This window comes from Piliocolobus tephrosceles, chromosome 1 (genome assembly GCF_002776525.5).
Source record: "Piliocolobus tephrosceles isolate RC106 chromosome 1, ASM277652v3, whole genome shotgun sequence".
NCBI classification, from domain to species: Eukaryota; Metazoa; Chordata; class Mammalia; order Primates; family Cercopithecidae; genus Piliocolobus; species Piliocolobus tephrosceles.
In genome coordinates this window covers 107,466,894-107,486,757 of record NC_045434.1, presented here as the reverse complement: position 1 = coordinate 107,486,757, position 19,864 = coordinate 107,466,894, and the positions used below count along the sequence as shown (strand labels likewise).

Genomic DNA, 19,864 nt, shown 5'->3' with positions numbered 1-19,864 from the left:
GAAATAATTAGGAACTATGTATAAAATGCCTTAGGTACTTATCTTTTTAAGAATAGTGAATACTTTCCTTATTTTCAAAATTAGGTAATCTGAACCAAACCTTCTAGGCTTCAGGTTTATCTATTACCTCACATTCTATAAAATACTTACTAAGTCTCAGTAGCTCCATTTGCATCAAGGTTATACTGAAGATAATATGTAATAGATATGGATTTAATGAAAGGTATAATGCTGACTTTTAAAAAAATGGGGGCACATGTTCTCACTCATAGGTGGGAATTGAACATTGAGAACACTTGGACAGAGGGAGGGGAACATCACACACCGGGGCCTGTCGTGGGGTGGGGGGAAGGGGGGAGGGATAGCATTAGGAGATACACCTAATGTAAAGGACGAGTTAATGGCTGCAGCACATCAACATGGCACATGTATATGTATGTAACAAACCTGCATGTTGTGCACATGTACCCTAGAACTTGAAGTATAATAAAAAATAAAAAAATGGGGGAATAGGTTTTGAAAATTAGGATAAATCGTGTATATAGAAAAGAATTAAAGACTAGAAGCAATTGAGAACAAGCAAAGCAGATTAATAGAAAAATCTTGACCCAAATATGTCTTTGATATTTAATGTTATTATTTAATAATAATTGCTGTAGTACAGCTATAAATTACTCTTGTTGAATAAGAGGCATACTTTTTATAAATGTTTCATTGAAAGGTAAAAATTTTGTTAACAATTAGAAAATGAATCTAAATATCTTGAACCGAATTTAACAGAGTATTCTAATCCAGAAGATGAATGTATTTATATCAGTTCCATGATCAAAGGAGGAATTACATCTGATATATTCAGGGCTGTTACGATTCAGCAAATGAAATATTTGTCTTGATGTTTCTATAAAATAATAATTTTAATATAATTATAAAATCCAGTTGAATATGAGAACCCAGCCCCAAGTCAAATAATAAAAATCTCTGACTACATGAAAATGTGCCCTTGCCTTTACAAGTCAGTTTGATTATATTTTGAATAGTGAGATCCTTTTAGACCAAGTGGTTGCTAAAACCTTAGTTTAAAAAAAAGAAAACAGTTTTAGGAAAGTGTTGTGAGCCAAAGCAATTTGCAAAAATCTTGCTAAAATTAATGGAAGTATATAAGGGAAAAAGAGTCCATGACATGGATGAGTTATTGCTATAGTATTAGGTCACTGCTCACTGATACTAGTTTCCATTTTCCCAAAGCAGTTGCCATGGAAACACTTGGAACTGGAACTGTCACGGATGCTGTGAGGATGATAATATGGCCTGTGTCAGAAAAATGAAAGGAAAGCAGCTTTTAGGTGGTTTTCATGTTATGTCATTGGAATCAGTATTTCCAAAAACAGATAACCATTTAGGATAATGATATTGTCATTCTCGTAACATATGATAACCCCAGGCATTCAGATGAACAAAAACAGTGAAAGAGTATTACTCTAGTAGACAGATGCTAACCACTTTCTGTATTGAAGATATTCCCTTTCTAGCACTACAGAAATTTGGGGAGAGTCTGATGTTCACCATAAAACTAAGCTATATAGAGAAATTCAGTAAAATAAGTTTCACTGCTTAAATATGTTTGAGCATATTTTTACATTTGTTTATATTTAAAATTTGTTATATTAAATTTCAATAATATTAAAATTTAATTCAGTATTAAATTTAAGTATTACAATTTAATTCAGTATTTTTGTATATATTGGTAAATTCTTAAAAATTTAAAAATCTTTAAGTAGTTTTATATTTCCTTGTTTCAATCATTTTTTACTATTTTGATGGTTTTACCTATGGAGCTACTTCATCTCTGTATATGATAGTGTCATTAAGTGTTGGGTTTTGTAATCCAACAAACTTGGATTCAAGTCCTGCTTATATCTTTTAATAGCTGTCTGATCTTGGGCAACTTATTTTCCCTCCAAGAGCTCCAGTTTCTTCCGTAAAATGAGGATGATAGAGACACTCCCTGTCTCACGAATGTGAGGATTAAAGGAGACAGGGTATGTGAAGCCCTTAGCCAAGGCCTTCAGTAAATGTTAGCTGCTATTGCTTGTTGCAGCTTTTGCTGCCGTTGCTATCATCATCATTATTATTTAGAAAATTGTAACTGTCTCTTAACTTTTCTTTTAAAAAAACTTTTAAAAGTTCGTCAATACTTAATAATGAGATAGGAAAGAAAGCCCAATTAAAATGTAAGATTGAGGCAGCAGCTCACGTGTGGCAGGAAATGAGTAATTGCAACTCATTAATTATCAGGCTGAATGGTAAATTAGGCTCAGGTTGTTGATGAATTTTATGTAAAGTACTTGAGATTTTCAGTCCTGGTGTAAAACCAGAATTGATAATTTCACTGAAATGCTAGTTAATAATCTCATAAAATGTTGAGGCCTGAGAGTATTCTTGTTAGAATTTTATTTTTCACATATAGACAGAAAAGGGGTCCTGGGGAAAGCTCAAATGAGGAGCTTTCACTCACAGAGACTGAATACTTGCTGCAAGCTGTATGATAGAGAAGATTTGGTTCAGAAAGGAGTTAGCACAGGTGGAAAGGCAGGAAACCTGTCTGTCAGAATACATCATTCTTTTCTTTTTTTTTTTTTTTCTTTGAGACAGTCTTTCTCTGTTTCCCAGGCTGGAGTGGAGTGGTGCAATCTCAGTTCACTGCAACCTCTGCCTCCCAGGTTCAAGTGATTCTCGTGCGTTAGCCTCCTGATTAGCTGGGATTACAGGCATGTGCCAGCACACCTGGCTAATGTTTTTTGTATTTTTAGTAGAGACAGGGTTTTGCCATGTTGGCCAGGCTGGTCTCGAACTCCCGCTTGGCCTCCCAGAGTGCTGGGATTATAGGCGTGAGCCACTGTGCCTGGCCAGATCATTCTTTATGGACCTTGTCTCAGGTATTTTCTGATGACGTATGTCTCAAGAAGAGTTCCTAGTAGCATCTGTGGTACCAGTTATGGAATTCTGAGTTTCTCTACTGTTGACTTTTTCAAAGATCAGGGATCCAGGTCCAGCATCCTCACAATTTGTCTAAGTGCTGAATGAATGGAATATTTAGAAAAGGCCTCTATTTAAGATTTAAAAGACGTGGCTAGTTTTTGCTTTACCAGTACTTCAGAGCTTTTAGTGTTATTCCTTCTTATCATACAGTTTTCAGTTCCGGTTGCAAAGGATTTCTTTGAAAAGGGAACATTTCCAGTTACTGTTCTTTGTTTTCCTGAAAAGAAATGTTTTAAGAGCACTAAAGTGATCTCAGGATCTGGACAAGCCAGGCTATGAGACAGATTTAGGCCAAAGATGAATGAAGATGGATAAGTTGGCTTTATGGCAAATGCCTGTAGACTTTACGTATCAACAAAAATAAGGCAGGACTGAAGGCTTTCCCCTAGCTATGTGAACTCTAAGGGGTTACCTTGAACAGTTTCCCAGTCCGTTTAGAAAATGTTCAGAAGTTACCTTTCTACTGGTCTGTTTGCTGTTTTTAACTGTTCTAGTGATACTGCCATAAATACTCAGACAGTAACAATCTGACTACTTTTACCTTCCCTGATCCAGATAACCAGCCCTTTAGGAAGTTGTATACCACCACCATGCATCAATTCTTTTTACCACATTGCTCACAGGCTGAGAAAGGGGACCACTAAGATTTCAGAAATTAATTCTATTTAATGCTTTCCCAAGTCTGAACAGACTCCTTTTAGTGAGCCAAGGAACTGAATGGTTTTCTTCTCAGGGGATCTAGAAAGAACACTATGTTTAAGTAAATCTTTTGTAAAAAGGAGAATAACTGAGATATTGATTTAGAAGGTCACCACAGGGCCACCATATGACCTGCCATATGTTTCTGGTGTGCCACCTGTTGTAGAATTAGTGAATCAACTCATAATGCCTGGCATGTGACATGGCCCTTTCTGCACTGGCATTTCTCTAATTACGTTGTTTGTAAGGAAAATAGAATAATAAGTGCTTGACATAATTCAGAGCTAAAAGGCACTTCCTTCCAACACTGACTTACTCTATTTTAAGATAAAATCTCCCACTGTGTATTCCTAGAAGAGCCAGGGCACTGTCTGTAGAGAAATAAATTATCATCAAGAATAACTTTTCTAGTCCAAACGAAGGTCTATTAAAATGTCCCTTACATACCCCTAGATATGATTCAGACATACTAGTAAGGAGCGGGTTTTACTATGGAAATTAAACATCATTCACAGTACCATTCAAAAATATGAAGTATCCCTATTCAAATCAGTCAGTAGTCAGCAGGAGCCCACATATCTGATAAGTTTAAAGTTTATTGACCTAGGCTAGGAAATTCTCAGAGGACATAGAAGGAACATTTGTTTCCTAAAACAAATGCTGCCAGTTGCATGGTGGAAAATATTTTGTTTGACAAGATTTCCTGAATATATGAGAACTCATTTCAAGCTATAATTATAGCAGAATGTCTTAATAGTTAGTCCAGGAAGGCCCTTAGCCAGAGATACAGTAGAGCTGCACAGAGCATCTTTGCAATTGTATTAGACTCAGCTTTGTGTATTTGGTTTAGAATTTGATCCATGAGTCAAGTAGTCTTAACACTTAACATTTAATGTTCCAATTCCACTCAGCTTTTCAAATTTTAAAAAGAGCCAAAGGCATAAATAAGAGGAATTAATTTACCTGTGGAATTAAGTATGATTCATTTTAATTGTCAGTCATTTCACTGTACCTGAATTTCTGACCAATAACTACTGAGTGCTAAACCTGAGTTTGACCTGCATTTATTTGCAAGGTTCCTTATGGGAGCAAGTGCCCCTTTAACAGAAGCAAAGATTATCTTATCGTAGCAGTTTTTAAAATAGCTAAAAACTTGATGCAGCTTAAATGATCAACGATAAACAATGAGACATCTGATCAGTCAGGTGGTATCAGTGAGATTAATAACTCTTAAACAGAACAATTAGGATGATAATGTAAAAATTAGAAAAAGGTTTCTGGTAGGTAGAAGATAGCAAAGAGGTTTATATACTATGATTACAACTGTGTAAAGAGTGTGTATGTGGGCAAAAGTGAGAAGTATGAAAATACTTGCGTTTGGATGGGATCATGACGTGTGGTACTTTTCTGTTATGTTTTTAAACCTTTTTCTTTGATGTTATGTTGAATTTTTAAATGATGATGATTAGAAATCTACTCTAGCAGAAATCTAAAATAATTGAAAAACCTGGTTTTTTGTTTTTTTGTTTTTTTTCCCATAGTTATTCCTCATAAAATTGGCCGAGTCATAGAAGGAAGTCCAGCTGACCGCTGTGGAAAACTGAAAGTTGGAGATCATATCTCTGCAGTGAATGGGCAGTCCATTGTTGAACTGTCTCATGATAACATTGTTCAGCTGATCAAAGATGCTGGTGTCACCGTCACACTAACGGTCATTGCTGAAGAAGGTAAGGAGCCAGTAGACCCGCCTGCCCCAAGCTGATCTGAGAGGCGCAAAACCTGTGGGAGGCAGTGGCCTCCTCCAGCACTGCCAGAATCACTGCAGGGACAGAACTGTGTGTGCACTCTGGAGTCTCATTCTTCACCTTTTCCATTTAATGAACTTAAAGGACAACTTATTATAAAATTGTCAGCAGCTCAAGAAAAATAATCCAGCTAGTGAGTGTGGACCATTTATTTATGTGCTAGAGAAGCAAGCACCCAGAAGTGAAAGAGACTGGTAATACTTTTCAGATCTTATTTTCTTAAAATAGTGTCTTAAGTGTTGGCTTGAGTGAGAGAAAATCCTTTAAACAGTTCAAAGAAAGTCACTGTTGATATCAAGTCTTTTATGTCAGGCCAGTGCCACCGTGTGCCTTTCCTTGGGGGCAGGGCTTTGTTGTGGGCAGCCGCTTTGTAAACAGGGTAAAAGAGTGTGTGGGAATGGCTAGTAAGTGGGGCATAAAACACATACTGGCAGCCCTGGAGTCTTACAAACATGTTTACTGTCTTGCCTTGCTGTAAAGTTGCCTTTGATCATTAAGAATTTCTAATTAGGAACCATCTTTAACCAGTTCATATTCTTTGTGAATTACAACATAACCACTATGTAATGCTCTCAGTTTTCCTGATTTTGCAAAACAAGAAGCCAAAAACAGAATTATGAAGAGTCAGTCTTTGATGTTAAAATTCCTCATACTATAATGTGTATTCATGTTCCATTTTCCCCCATGACCCTCTAATCTAGTTGGTTTCCAAGTGTTTTATACTTCCTGGTTCTACCTTTTGTTTCTGTTCCTACCATACCATTCTCATCCATTTATTTCTAAGGTATTACATAAATCTGTTCAAGATGCCGTAGGGGGTATTTCTGCGTGGACCTGAATTGACTTTACTGCTCCCTTAGGTCCTGTCGAATTCTGGGCAGGATTCCAAGATGCTGTGACATCCCTGCCTTTGTTCTTTCCCTTCTCCATTCTGTTCCTACCCTCTTCTCAAACTCTGCTGATTCTTTTTTAAAGTAATCCCTTGTAGAAGCTCCACTGCTTCCCCACTCTCTGCCCAGAAAGTGTTCTGTGATTTTGCTCTCAGCCTGCCTTTTAAATGTACTTCTCAGTATTCTCTCTACACCCTCTCTAAGCTGGGCCTCACTGGCCTCTGTGTACGTGGCCTCCACCCGACCCCAACTCCCATAGCACCTCCTATCTCTGCACTTCATTGGACATCATTCTTACATAACTATATCCCTGTTTAAATGGTCTGCTCTTTGTAAACAAAAAACATATTGGTTGACTATGATACTAGATGCTCAGCATTTTTTTTTTTTTTTTTTTTTGGGACAGGGTCTCACTCTGTTGCCCAGGCTAGAGTGCAGTAGCACAGTCATGGCTCACTTTAGTTTCATCCTCCTGGGCTCAAGTGATCCTCTTACCTCAGTATCCTGAGTAGCTAGGACTACATAATTTTTAATTTCTTTTTTTTTTTTTGAGATGGGGTCTCACTGTGTTGCCTAGTCTGGTCTCGAACTCCTGGGCTCAAGTGATCTTCCTGCCTCAGCCTCCCACAGTGCTCGTATTACAGGGGTGAGCCACTGTGCCTTGCCAGCAAATATGTTTTGAATGAAGGATGAGTAAACGAATGAGTGAACAAAGTAAAAGTTAGGAGATTTTAGTTCTGAGACCTTCTATCCCATTACCTAAGCAGAGGTGATTTAAACCCAATAAAAGAAGTAAGGCTTTTGACAAAGGTCACAGATACCTATTAGCTAGTTATATGACAAAAAAGCTACTTAATATTTCTAATCTTCACTTTTTTAACTGTAGAATTGGAGTAGTAATATCTATTTCAGCATCATCATCAGAGGTTAAAGGTGAAAATATACAGAAACTGCATAAATACCCTAGGTGCTCATCTAATATCATTATTTTACCTGCATGACTGGCTCCCTCATTCAGGTCTCTGTTTAAATCTCACTTGCCAAGGAAATAATAATAGTATTTAATAAGGGTGTACTATGTGACAGACACTGTCCTAAATGCTTTATGTATATTAACTAATAGAATAATCCTAGGCAGGCACTATGGTTTTCCAATTCTCGTAGATGAGGAGACTGAGTCACAGAGCAGTTAGATGAATTGCCTGTGGTTAGAAAATGTTCTAAATGCTTAGTCTCAATATCTATGCATCTCGTCTATGAACCACACTTTGGGTAGCCTTGGGATAGATTGTTACAGAAAAAAACTACTTCTTTCTCCAGTAACTTTTCCCCCAAAAATTACTGTTTACTGTTGATGGTGTTTTCTCTGAGAGATTATCCAAGATTGTTTATGATTTTTCTTAGAATGAAAGTTCCCTTTCACATTCTGGCCCAAACACTTGTGGACTGACACTTGAGATTTCCTGTATAACATCCGTTCGTGTTCAGAGAAAAGAGAGAAGGGTGGAGGGAAGCTCCCTAGCAGATATATACTTAAAGTATATTTCATATGCAGCCACAGCCTCTTAAAATACAGTCACATTTTATATGTTAAATCACATTGCAGTGATCACACATTATTTTATTATACTCTAGGTTTTTTTAAACTATGAAAACATTCAGAATCTCTTATTTTTCTTAGGAAAAAACAGAAAATCTTCCTTCTGTCTATAAAGATTTCATTCATGGAGTTTGTAAGCCTTCCAGGTTTCTCATAAAATTCAGTATAAAATCTATCAACTGCACTAAAGAGTCAAATGAATATTTATAACTCTAAAGCTATTTTCAGAAACCACACATTCAGATCAATAACCTCAGGGCAGCAGAGCTTCCCATCTGGTACTTCTCCCCTTCTCTCCATCAGCCATTCCCCATTAACAGGTAAAAGACAGTTACCTAGAAAAAGAACAACTCTTGGTCCCTCCATCCTTTTTATCCCCCTTTGCTAGATGCTGTTTAATATTTGTGCCTATGTTGCCAAGGAAATTGTAAGGCAAGTGTCATATTTCATAAAAGACTTCCAAACTGTAGCCAGGACTTGAGACTGTTCTCTGTCATATGGCATTCCCCGCAACACTACTGCCTCTTCCTCCGCCATGGTATCTTGTTTTTAAATATGGAACATAAATTTACTATGTCTGATAGTTTCTGCTTACTATAAAAAATATATATATATAATTTTTCAAAATTAATTTCTAATTTTTTGTCAGGTCTTGTTAATTTTAAGAGTGAACATGGCTTACCAAAGGCTACCAAGTACTCCTATTGGAATGATTCTGGTAGTGTTGCAATACTTTTGTTTTGTTTTCAATTTATTTCTCTTTATTCCCATTTGTCTCCATTTTCCATTCTCATTTCTCTCACTGCTCCCATTGGCAAACATTCTAGTATGTTTTATGTACTGCATTTTATTTGTATGTCTTTTAAAATACATTTTTTGTTGTGTGTTGGCATTTATTTTTGAGTTACATAAATGTTATAGATTTTACACTGGGTTTTTCTCAGAACCATGTTGTTGTTGTTTTCTTTTAATGCCATTTTACTGAACAGGATCCAATCCAGGATTCCTTGTGGCATTTAGTTGTTGTGTCTTCTTTTTCTTTTTAATTGGGATAGAATTCATATACTGTAAAAGTCATTATTCTAAAATATACAGCTCAGCCTGGCACAGTGGCTCATGCCTGTAATCCCAGCACTTTGGGAGGCCACGGCGGGCAGAACACCTGAGGTTGGGAGTTTGAGACCAACCTGACCAACATGGAGAAACCCCACCTCTACTAAAACTACAAAATTAGCTGGGCATGATGGCACGTGCCTGTAATCCCAGCTACTCAGGAGGCTGAGGCAGGAGAATCACTTGAACCCAGGAGGCAGAGATTGCAGTGAGCTAAGATCGAGCCATTGCACTCTAGCCTGGGCAACAAGAGCGAAACTCCATCTCAAAAAAAAAAAATATGTATATATATATATGCAATTCAGTGGTTTTTAGTATATTCACAGGATTTGCAATCATTACCACTAGTTCCACATTTTATTGCCCCGGAAAGAAACTTCATACCCATTAGAAATCACTTCCCATTCTCTTGAAACCCCCATTCCTAGGCAACCACTAATTCACTTTCTGTCTCTGTGGATTTGCTGGGTAGTTCATATAAATCGAATCGTACAGCATGTGGCCTTTTGTGTCTGGCTTCTTTCACTTGGCAAAATGTTTTCAAGGTGCATCGTAGTTGTAGCATGTATCAGTACTGCATTCCTTTTTATGACTAATGAATAGTATTTCATTATGCATACATATATTTTGCTTACCTATTAATCATTTGATAGACATTTGAGTTGTTTCTACTACTGTGAAGAATGCCACTACAAACGTTGTTTTATAGGTTTTTGTGTTGATGTATGATTTCATTTTTCTTGGTTGTATACCTAGGAGTGGAATTGTTGGGTCGCATGGTAACTATGTTTAGCTTTTTGAAGACTTTCAAAACGGTTTTCCACAACAGCTGCACCCTTTTATATTCCCACCAGCAATATATGAGGCTTCCATTTCCCCATATCCTTGCCAACACTTATTTTCTGTTTCGGGGGTTTGTTTTCTAGCCATCCTAGTGGGTGTGAAATGGTATTTCATTGTGGTTTTGATTGGCATTTTGCTGATGAGTAATGATGTTGAACATCTTTTCATGTGCTTATTGACTATTTGTAAATCTTCTTTACATAAATGTTTATTTAAATCCTTTGCCATTTATAACTCAGTTATTTGTCTTTTTTATTGTTGAATTGTTTTCTGAATACTAGACCTTTATCAGATACATGGTTTGCAAGTATTTTTCTCCCAGTCTCCATTCGTGTTTTTACTTTCTTGATACTGTCCTTTGATGGACAAAAGTTTTAATGCTGAAGAAGTCTAATTCATCTATTTGCAGGGGCGGTACTTGTGTTTTGGTATCATAGCATCATATGCTTTTAAGATTTATCTGCATTGCTGGGTGAACATAATTGATTGCTTTTAACTGCTTGATATTTTCCATGAATATTTACAACAAATAACCTGTCCACTTCCCTACAGACAGTCACATTGCCTACAACACTACAGTATTACAAACAATTCTATAATACACATCTTCACATATCTATGTTACAAAACAGTGTGAGAAGCCAGGCATTGGTGACACATGCTTGTAGTCCCAGCTACACAGGAGAATCACTTGAGCCCAGAAGTTTAGGCCAGCCTAGATAACATAGCAAGACCTTATCTCTTAAAAAATAAAAAACAGTGTGAGAATTTCTAGGAGTGAAATTACTTGATCAGAGGGTATACATGTGCTTGATTTGATACTGTCAGATTGTTGCATCCATCTATTCCCACCAGCAAAACATTGAAGATTTGTATGCCTTTACTTCCCCACCAGTACTTGTTATTATCAGCTTTTGAATTTGCTAGTCTAAAGCGTGAAGGTATTATCTCATTATTTAATTTGCATTTCTCTGATGGCCCATGAATTTCAGCATCTCTTCATACACTTGAGTTTTTTTCTTGTGGGATTTCTGTCTTGTTGATATTTAGTGGTTGCTCATGAATTATATGGACTTCAGTAGTACAGTTTTGTTTTAGAGACTATAAATATCTTTTTCTGCTATCTGTATGTTCTTTGACCATGGTACCCTTTATTATACAGAAATTCTTAATTTAGATGTAATCAAATTTGTCACTTTTTACCTACAGCTTAAACTCTTGAGGTTTTATTTAAGATAAGTCATTTTTCCCCACATCACAGAGATCTTTCTTTTATATGATCTAATACCAGATTTGTAATTTGATTTTTGTACCTAGGTCTTTAATCCATCTGGAGCCTACCTTTGTATGTAGTTTTAGGAGGGATGTAGTTTTATTTTTTATTCTTAACATGAGCCAGTTTTCCCAACACCAGCTATTAGACAGCACTTCTTTGCCTTATTTATTTGTGATGTCATCTCTCCTATATATCAACTTCCCCTTTAAACATGAGTCTCCAAGTTCTCTATTCTGTTCTATTAGTTTATTTGTTCTTGGGCTGATGATATATGTGTGTGTGTGTTTTATTTTTATTTTTATCTGTGATATATCTTAATATATCTGCCTATTAGGGCAAACCTATCTGTCTCTCTGTTTCTCGAAATTGACTATATATTCATGGAACTTTTCTATATAAAATTTTAGAGCAAATTATTAAGCTCCTCCAAAAAAGTCAAAGTGCAGTTTTTTGGGGATATAATTGTGTCTATGTGTATATAAATATACATGTGTGTATGTATATATATATTTTTTTTTTGGTGGGGGGAGAATATCTTTACATATTAAGTCATCCCACCAAAGATCATGGACTGTCTTTCCAATTACTCAGATCATCTTTTATGTCCTTTAATAAGAGTTTTAGAATGTTGTCTCATAGGGTTCTTATTTACTCTTGGTAAGGTGATTCTCAATAGATTATAATGTTTATTGCTGTAGTTTAATTGTGGATTTTGTTTTTTATCTTTTGAAGATACACTTTCTCTTAAGTATATTATTATAGGCATACCTTGGAGATACTGCAGGTTCAGTTATAGGGCCACTGCCATTAGGTAGTGAATATTGCAATAAAGTGAATCACATGAACTTTTTGATTTTCTAGTGCATATAGAAGTTATATTTACACTATACTATAGTCTCTTAAGTGTGCAATAGCAGTATATCTTAAAAAACAATATACATACCTTAATGAAAATATACTGTATTGCTAAGAAATGCTAATGACCATCTGGGCCTTTAGTAAGTCTTAATCTTTATGCTGGTAGAGGGTCTTGCCTCGATGTTGATGGTTGCTGACTGATTTGGGTGGTGGTTGCTGAAGGTTGAGGTGGCTGTAGCAATTTCTTAAAATAAGACAACAATAAAGTCTGCTACATTGATTGACTCTTTCTTTCACTAAAGATCTCTCTGTAGCATGTGATGCTGTTTGATAGCATTTTACCCACAGTAAAACTTCTTTCAAAATTGGACTTCATCCTCTTAAACTTTGCTACTACTTTATCAACTAAGGTTATGTACTATTCTAAATCCTTTGTGGTCATTTCAATGATGTTCACAGCATCTTCACCAGGAGTAGATTTCATCTCAAGAAACTACTTCTTTGCTCATCTGTAGGAAGAAAATCCTCACCTGTTCAAGTTTCGTCATGAGATTACAGCAATTCAGTCCCATCTTCAGGCTCTACTTCTAATTCTGTTCTCTTGCTATTTCTACCACATCTGCAGTTACTTCCTCCACTGAAGTCTTGAACCTGTGAAAGTCATCCATGGGAACTAGAATCAAGTTATTCCAAATTCCTGTTAATGTTGATATTTTTGACCTCTACCCCATGAATCATGAATGTTCTTAATATCATCTAGAACGGTGAATCCTTTCTGGGTTTTCAATTTGCTTCGCCCAGACCCCTAGAAAAATCATGATCTGTGGCAGCTATAGACTTACCAAATGTATTTCTTAAATACTAAGACTTGAAAGTCAAAATTACTCCTCGATCCATGGGCTACAGAATGAATGTTGTATTGGAAGGCATGAAAACAACATTTATCTCCTTGTATTTCTCCATCAGATCTCTTGAGTGACAAGGTGCATTGTCAGTAAGCAGTAATATTTTGAAAGGAATCTTTTTCTCTGAGCAGTAGGTCTCAACAGTGGTATTAAAGTATTCAGTAAATCGTGCTGTAAACAGATGTGCTATCATCCAGGCTTTATTGTTCCACTTTTAGAGCATAGGCAGAGTAGATTTAGCAAAATTCGTAAGGGCCCTAAGATAATTCACCAGCTGCATTAGCCCGTAACGAGAGTCAGCCCGTCCTTTGAAGCTTTGAAGCCAGGCATTGACTTCTCCTTTCTAGCTGTGAAAGTCCTAGATGGCATCTTTTTCTAATAAGAGGCTGTTTTGTCTACCTTGAAAATCTGTTGTTTAGTGTAGCCACCTTTACCAAAGATTAGCTGAATCTTCTGGAAAAGTTGCTGCAGCTTCTGTATCAGCACTTGCTGCTTCACCTTACAGTTTTATGTTATGGAGATGACTTCTTTCCTTAAACCTAATGAACCAGCTTCTTCTAGCTTCACACTTTTCTTCTGAGGCTTCCTCAGCTCTCAGAATGGAAGAGAGTTAGGGTCTTGCTCTGGATTAGGTTTTTACTTATGGAAATATTGTGACTGGTTTGATCTTCTATCCAGACCACTAAAACTTTCTCCATATCCAGCAATAATGCTGTTTCATTTTCTTATCATTCATTTGTTCACTGGCGTAATATTTACAATTTCCTTCAAGAACTTTTCTTTTGCATTCACAACTTGGCTAACTGGTACAAGAGGCCTAGCTTTCAGCCTGTCGCGGATCTCAACATGCCTTCCTCACTAAGCTTAGTCATGTCTAGCTTTTGATGTAAAATGACAGATGTGCAACTCTTTCTTTCACTTGAATACATAGAGGTCACTGTAGGGTTATTAATTGGCATGATTTCAATATTGTGTGTCTCAGGGTATAGAGAGGCCTGAGGAGAGGGAGAAAGATGGGGAAAGGCTAGTTGATGGAGCAGTCAGCACACACATATTTATCAATTATGTTGGCCATTTTATATGGGTGTGGTTCATGGCACCCAAAAACAATTAGAGACAAGTAACTTGAAATTGACATACCCAGTAAGCAAAGGTGGAAAACCTAGGAATTTCCAGTGGGTACAAGAATATAAATATCAAAGATCACTGGCCACAGATCACCATAACAGATACAATAATAATGAAAAAGTTGGAAATATTGGAAGAATTACCAAAATGTGACACAGAGACATGAAAGTGAGCACATGCTGTTGGAAAAATGACTCCAATAGACTCGCCCAATGCAGGGTTGCCGCAAACCTTCAATTTATAAAAAATGCAATATAGTGAAGTACACTGAAATAAGGCATACCTATACTTACAGACAGAAAGCCCAGCAAAAATTGAATTCTCATCAAGGGAGAGATATACTTAACCAATTGCTTTTCTATTTTAAGAATTTTCAAATAAAATTCAGAGAGAAGATAGGCCTGTTTGACATTATGGAATAAATTTTGACTTTGTGAAGTAAAATAGCTTATAACAGAAAAAAATGGAGAAGCCACGTAGCATGTAGCACGGGTTGAAGGACTAAAAATGAAAAGAATCCCAGTGATAGGAAGTTTTACTTAAATTTGATGAAGACAACAAAAAACAGGTAACTGCACCAATTTGTGGTACATTTTGCCTAAAACTGAAATGTCTCATCTAGAGTAGAAGGTAGAGGAAAACTTGAAATTGATCATATTACTTCTGTTGTCCTGCTCTGATGTTATACACTCATTACAATAGCCAAGCTAGTAACGCTGATAAATTACCTCTCTTGGCCATATGCAAAGGTACAAGTATCTCCCAGTCATCTTATTGGCAGATGGAATTTTTCCCATCATTTTCCATTCCCTTAATATTAACCATGAATTTACAGTGACCGAAAAGAATCCAACTCTATACTGAGCAGTAAAGTTTAGAGACAGGTACCTTGAAATTGACATACCCAGGAAGCAAATGTGGAAGAACTTCTGGAAATTTCTAGCGAGTACAGGAATATTGAGATAACTGAGGTGTGATTCTTGCAATCAAGGAGTTCAGATTATGGTAGGAGAGACAGGTGTTCTGTCAGCTCTGACACAATGTGGGAAATGCTGTGAGAACATTGTGATCACAGTGTGCTTAAGGAGCCAGATAGGATCTCACAGAGGAGGTGAGATTTTCAACACGAGGTGAAATGGAAAGGCAGGCGTGCCCAGGTAACAAGGTTGGATAGTATCTTATCAAGAAAACGTCACCATAGGTTGTTTTTGTTTTTGTTTGAGATAGAGTCTTGCTGTGTCACCTAGGCTGGAATGCAGTGGCATGATCTCGGCTCACTGCAACCTCCACCTCCTGGGTTCAAACGATTCTCCTGCCTCAGCCTCCCAAGTAGCTGGGACTACAGGTGCATGCCACCACATCCAGCTAATTTTTGTATTTTTAGTAGAGACAGGGTATTTTTAGTAGAGACAGCCTGGCCATGTTGGCCAGGCTGGTCTCAAACTCCTGACCAGGTGATCCGCCTGCCTTGGCCTCCCAAAGTGCTGGGATTACAGGTGTGAGCCACCACACCCAGCCCACCATAGGTTTTTTACACAAGACAGTGGCATATTTCAACTTGTATGTTAAAACTGGAGTCTTCTTCAGTGGCAAAGAGAGCAGTTAGGAGGTCAGTATAAGCAACTTGTTAAAGTTACTCAGGAAAAATAAAATTCATGATAGCAATATAAAAGAGCAACCAATGTCCAGGTCTCCAAAAAAAAAAAAAGTTCATAGCCCACTCCACCCCCACCCTCTCTTCCTGGAATACTTGACTTTAAAGAGGAAACACAACCCTCTGGATAAGTTCTGGTCCAGAGGATGATTCTGCATCTCCAGGTCTGGTACACGTTGTTAAATCCATGTTCACACCTAAGCCTAGCAGCCAGAGGGCGTAGAAATCCTCAGGGGCCACCTGGCTTGGCCATATACCATTTCTTCCTCCTGCCACTTTCTACTCTCTGGCCTGTGTTTTTAGAGTACTCTCTAGCTACAAGAAGTTTTTCAATAGAAATAAGCGATTTATCTGTGTTTTTAGTCTCACAGAACTTTGGAAAGTAGCAACTTAATCCAAGCCATAAAATAGTGATGCATGTATTGTAGCGAAGCCTGAAGTTTCAGCTTTCTCAATGGAAACTGCTTCTTAATATTCGTATCTTTTATCTTTAACATGAGATTTTCTCTATTGTATTCTAAGATTCAGGTTATTTCAGCTTCCACATGGTTTTCTAACTTAAAATATCCTCTACATTTAACATTTTTGTAAAGCAAGGTAAAGATTTCAGAATATATGCTTAAGGAGAAATGCAATACCAAGTGAGAGATATTATTTTGATGATGATGAAAATGATGATAGTTATAACACAAACTGTTATATTGTGACTGTTATGTGCCAGGCACTATTCTAAGCATGCACATTTATAAGCTCCTTTGATACTATAACCCAATGAGATAACTATATTTCCCCTTTCATAGACAAGACGATTCAAAGCACAGAGAACATAACAGATTTGCTCAAGAACACACAGCTAGTAAATGATGGGTCAGGCTTAAACTCTGTCCATCTTGCTCAGAGTTCATGGTCTTAATCGTTAAGCTGTGCTCGCTCTCTCTGATACTTTAAATATCCTATGCTTTTATATTTAAACACAATAAAATGTTCAAAAGTTTCAACTTCAAAAATATGAGTCTGCCAGCCTTAGGCATCTCGTTTAATTGTCCCCTCCTTGCCATCTAGTTCTAGGTGCAGGCAGTCACTATGCTTAGCTGTGAAAGCTACCTTCAAGGAACAGCAGGGAATCCAGAGCTGTTAGGAATGATACAGAAACAAATGTAATGTTTTTCACCTATATTGGTGTTCTGAGAAAATAGAAGCAGTAGGATATTTATAAACATTTGTTAGCACTCAGGATTCTATAAGTTTGTCTTTGGTTCTCAGTGTCAGGCAAAATAACTGCTCCTATATTGAGGATGCAGGTTCAAAGGTGTGAGTTTGGTGTGCAGACTGGCCTCCGTGTTCCAGCATTCCTGAGACCCGACTTTGTTATCTAGAATGGGTTACCAATTATTAGGTGTGTGCTCTGGAAACCCATAGAACAGGCAACAGTATAGTTCCTGGAGCTCTGTGTTCTAGATAAATATTATATTCATTTCTGAATTTTATGTTATATGGATGACTAAAACAAAGGTGAAAATGGGGACATAATATGATACCTGTTCTCCTGACACATAAACTTTAATCAAAAGCCACAGGGAAAAAAGATGTTAATGTGCCAGTTCCAGACAGCTGACAATAGTGCTGCTCACGCTAAAGCCACTAAAGTCAGTATAGCAGTAACCATCTGTTATTGTCTCACTTTCACAGATCCACTTGGTCTTCACATTTTTATGTACAAATTCTTATTTCTTTTGTTTTCTCATTTGAACAGAGCATCATGGTCCACCATCAGGAACAAACTCAGCCAGGCAAAGCCCAGCCCTGCAGCACAGGCCCATGGGACAGTCACAGGCCAACCACATACCTGGGGACAGGTGGGGCTATTCTCAGGTTTTTTGGTTTTGTTTTTTTTTCCTTATTCTCTCCTTATTGCTCTGCTATTCATAAGCCCACTCCCCATCATCCACCCCCATACAATAATGCAGATGCCAGCTGTTGAGGTCAAAGTGACATCTCTTGCCTGTTCCTCAAATACTGTCCCCATTGCCTCCACCCACCCATTCAGTACTTTTGTCCCTCTTCCAGCCTCCATCCCAGGCACAGCATAATTATCCAATCTTGCCTGACATGCGAGGATTAGAAAGAAATGACAGTAGCATCTGGCTCTGCTGCTCTTGGTCCTCCTAGTTTTCATAGGGAAGCTGCAGACCCATATGGATTGCTATCGTATCAGGCCACCTGAGCAGAGCAGGTTTTTGTGTGTATTTCTGTCCTCTTTCATTGAAAATATCAGCATCTTCACGGGCATTGGTGCTGCAGGAGAGCCATTTTTCACTGTGACAGGGTCAGCTTAACTGCCCTCAGGTGTAGTTATTTGGTTGCAGTTTTCTTTGATATAAACTGCTCTGAGATGTCCTTAAAAAAATTGGGGATATTGACAGACTTCAAGGTATGTTGGAATTAATGGCCAGGTTTCTCCTAGCACCCCTCTGATTTTAGATATAGTCTGTCTTCACAGTGGTTTGTCAGAGGGAAAAATGGCAAGGTTGAGCTTTTAAAAGAAAAGAAGTTAATCTGCCTTTAGACTGTTTTTCATTTTCTCAGTTCAGAGAGTGACTTGATTTCTCTCTCTTGTAGAAGTGCCCTAGAAGGTGAAATTGGAAAAGATGTCTCCACTTCTTACAGACATTCTTGGTCAGACCACAAGCACCTTGCACAGCCTGACACCGCAGTAATTTCAGTTGTAGGCAGTCGGCACAATCAGGTAAACAAACATTCCCCTAGACGGGGAGTGATATTTTGAGTTGCCATACCACTGGCATTGGTGAATTTTTATTGCAAATCAGTTCAGATAAATTTGTTTGCAAAACGAATAATTCTCGAAGACCTACCATGTGTTTGGCATTCTGTTGGCATCCGTGGGAGAGCGTCAGGTGTGAAAGAAAAGTTTCCCCTATAGCAAGAGAACTTTGAACCCTTGGTTAAGTACTTAGAAGTAAATAGTATTTTACATAATCAAATTAGGGTTTTTTGGTTTGTTATTTGTTTGTTTTTCAGGAAAGTTAGTCAAATGCTACTTAAAGGAAGCACTTTGCAAAATTCTGTTCTCTGTTCCATTGCACATTGACCAACTAGAAAAGACATGTAACCTTCAGATTAGTTTAGGCTGCATTTATAAAAATTAAGGAGCCCTTTAACCAAAACCTACATTCCTTCTTTACAATATAGAAATGCACATTGAGAGTATAAATCATTTCCCCTAGCTATAGAAGTAATCTTTCTTCAAAATGTAAATAAACAGTCCGTGAGAACTTGCTTTTCTTATACTTCTTTCTCTCTAGAGCCTTGGTTGTTACCCAGTAGAGCTGGAGAGAGGCCCCCGGGGCTTTGGATTCAGCCTCCGAGGGGGGAAGGAGTACAACATGGGGCTGTTCATCCTTCGTCTTGCTGAAGATGGTCCTGCCATCAAAGATGGCAGAATTCATGTGAGTTGGTTTCTGTCTGTAACCTTAGGTTCAGACTCTAGACTAGAAACTTCAAAAGATATTAATAATTGATTTAAAGGGAATGCAGGAACCTCCTACATCTAAAAAGCAGGATTTGACATCACTGACACCTCAAAAAGGCAAATGCTTGTCATTTTGCTTTTCTAATGCCCTGATGATTTCATTTATTCTCTTCAGTGTGCTAAACTGTATTACAGTTACGCTACTTTGCCTTCTTGACCTTGGTCAATAAGAAAATTCATTTCTTATTCACATAGTCAACATCTGAGGGTAAATGAATTAATAAATACACTTCTCATCTTAATAAGAGTCTTGAGAAAGCAAGGATCAAATAGAATCTTTAACTTCTTCCAGGAAACAATAGGCCCAGGATTTTTACCCCCCTCTTAGCTACCTGGAGAGGTAACTAGAGGCTGAAAAGCGTGGCTCTCAACATTTCTTACTGTTTGAAGGACTAGAATTCACATCAGTAGTATTCCATCATAGATGTTCTCACTCTAAAACACTGTGACTTCATATAGGGCATTGCAGACCAAGTTGTTTCTAGATCTGCATAAGATAGTTTT

At 37.4% G+C, this 19,864-nt stretch overlaps 1 protein-coding gene across 1 annotated transcript in view; it reads left to right on the top strand.

Moving 5' to 3' along the window:
- The window catches only part of MAGI3 (membrane associated guanylate kinase, WW and PDZ domain containing 3), a 290,328-nt gene that overhangs the window by 258,592 nt on the left and 11,872 nt on the right, over positions 1–19,864 (top strand). Inside the window, exons 16-19 of the mRNA XM_026456708.2 lie at positions 5,280–5,465; positions 17,564–17,666; positions 18,430–18,556; positions 19,134–19,277. Coding sequence (XP_026312493.1) covers positions 5,280–5,465; positions 17,564–17,666; positions 18,430–18,556; positions 19,134–19,277 — 560 coding nt within the window. The remainder of the gene's footprint in view (positions 1–5,279; positions 5,466–17,563; positions 17,667–18,429; positions 18,557–19,133; positions 19,278–19,864) is intronic.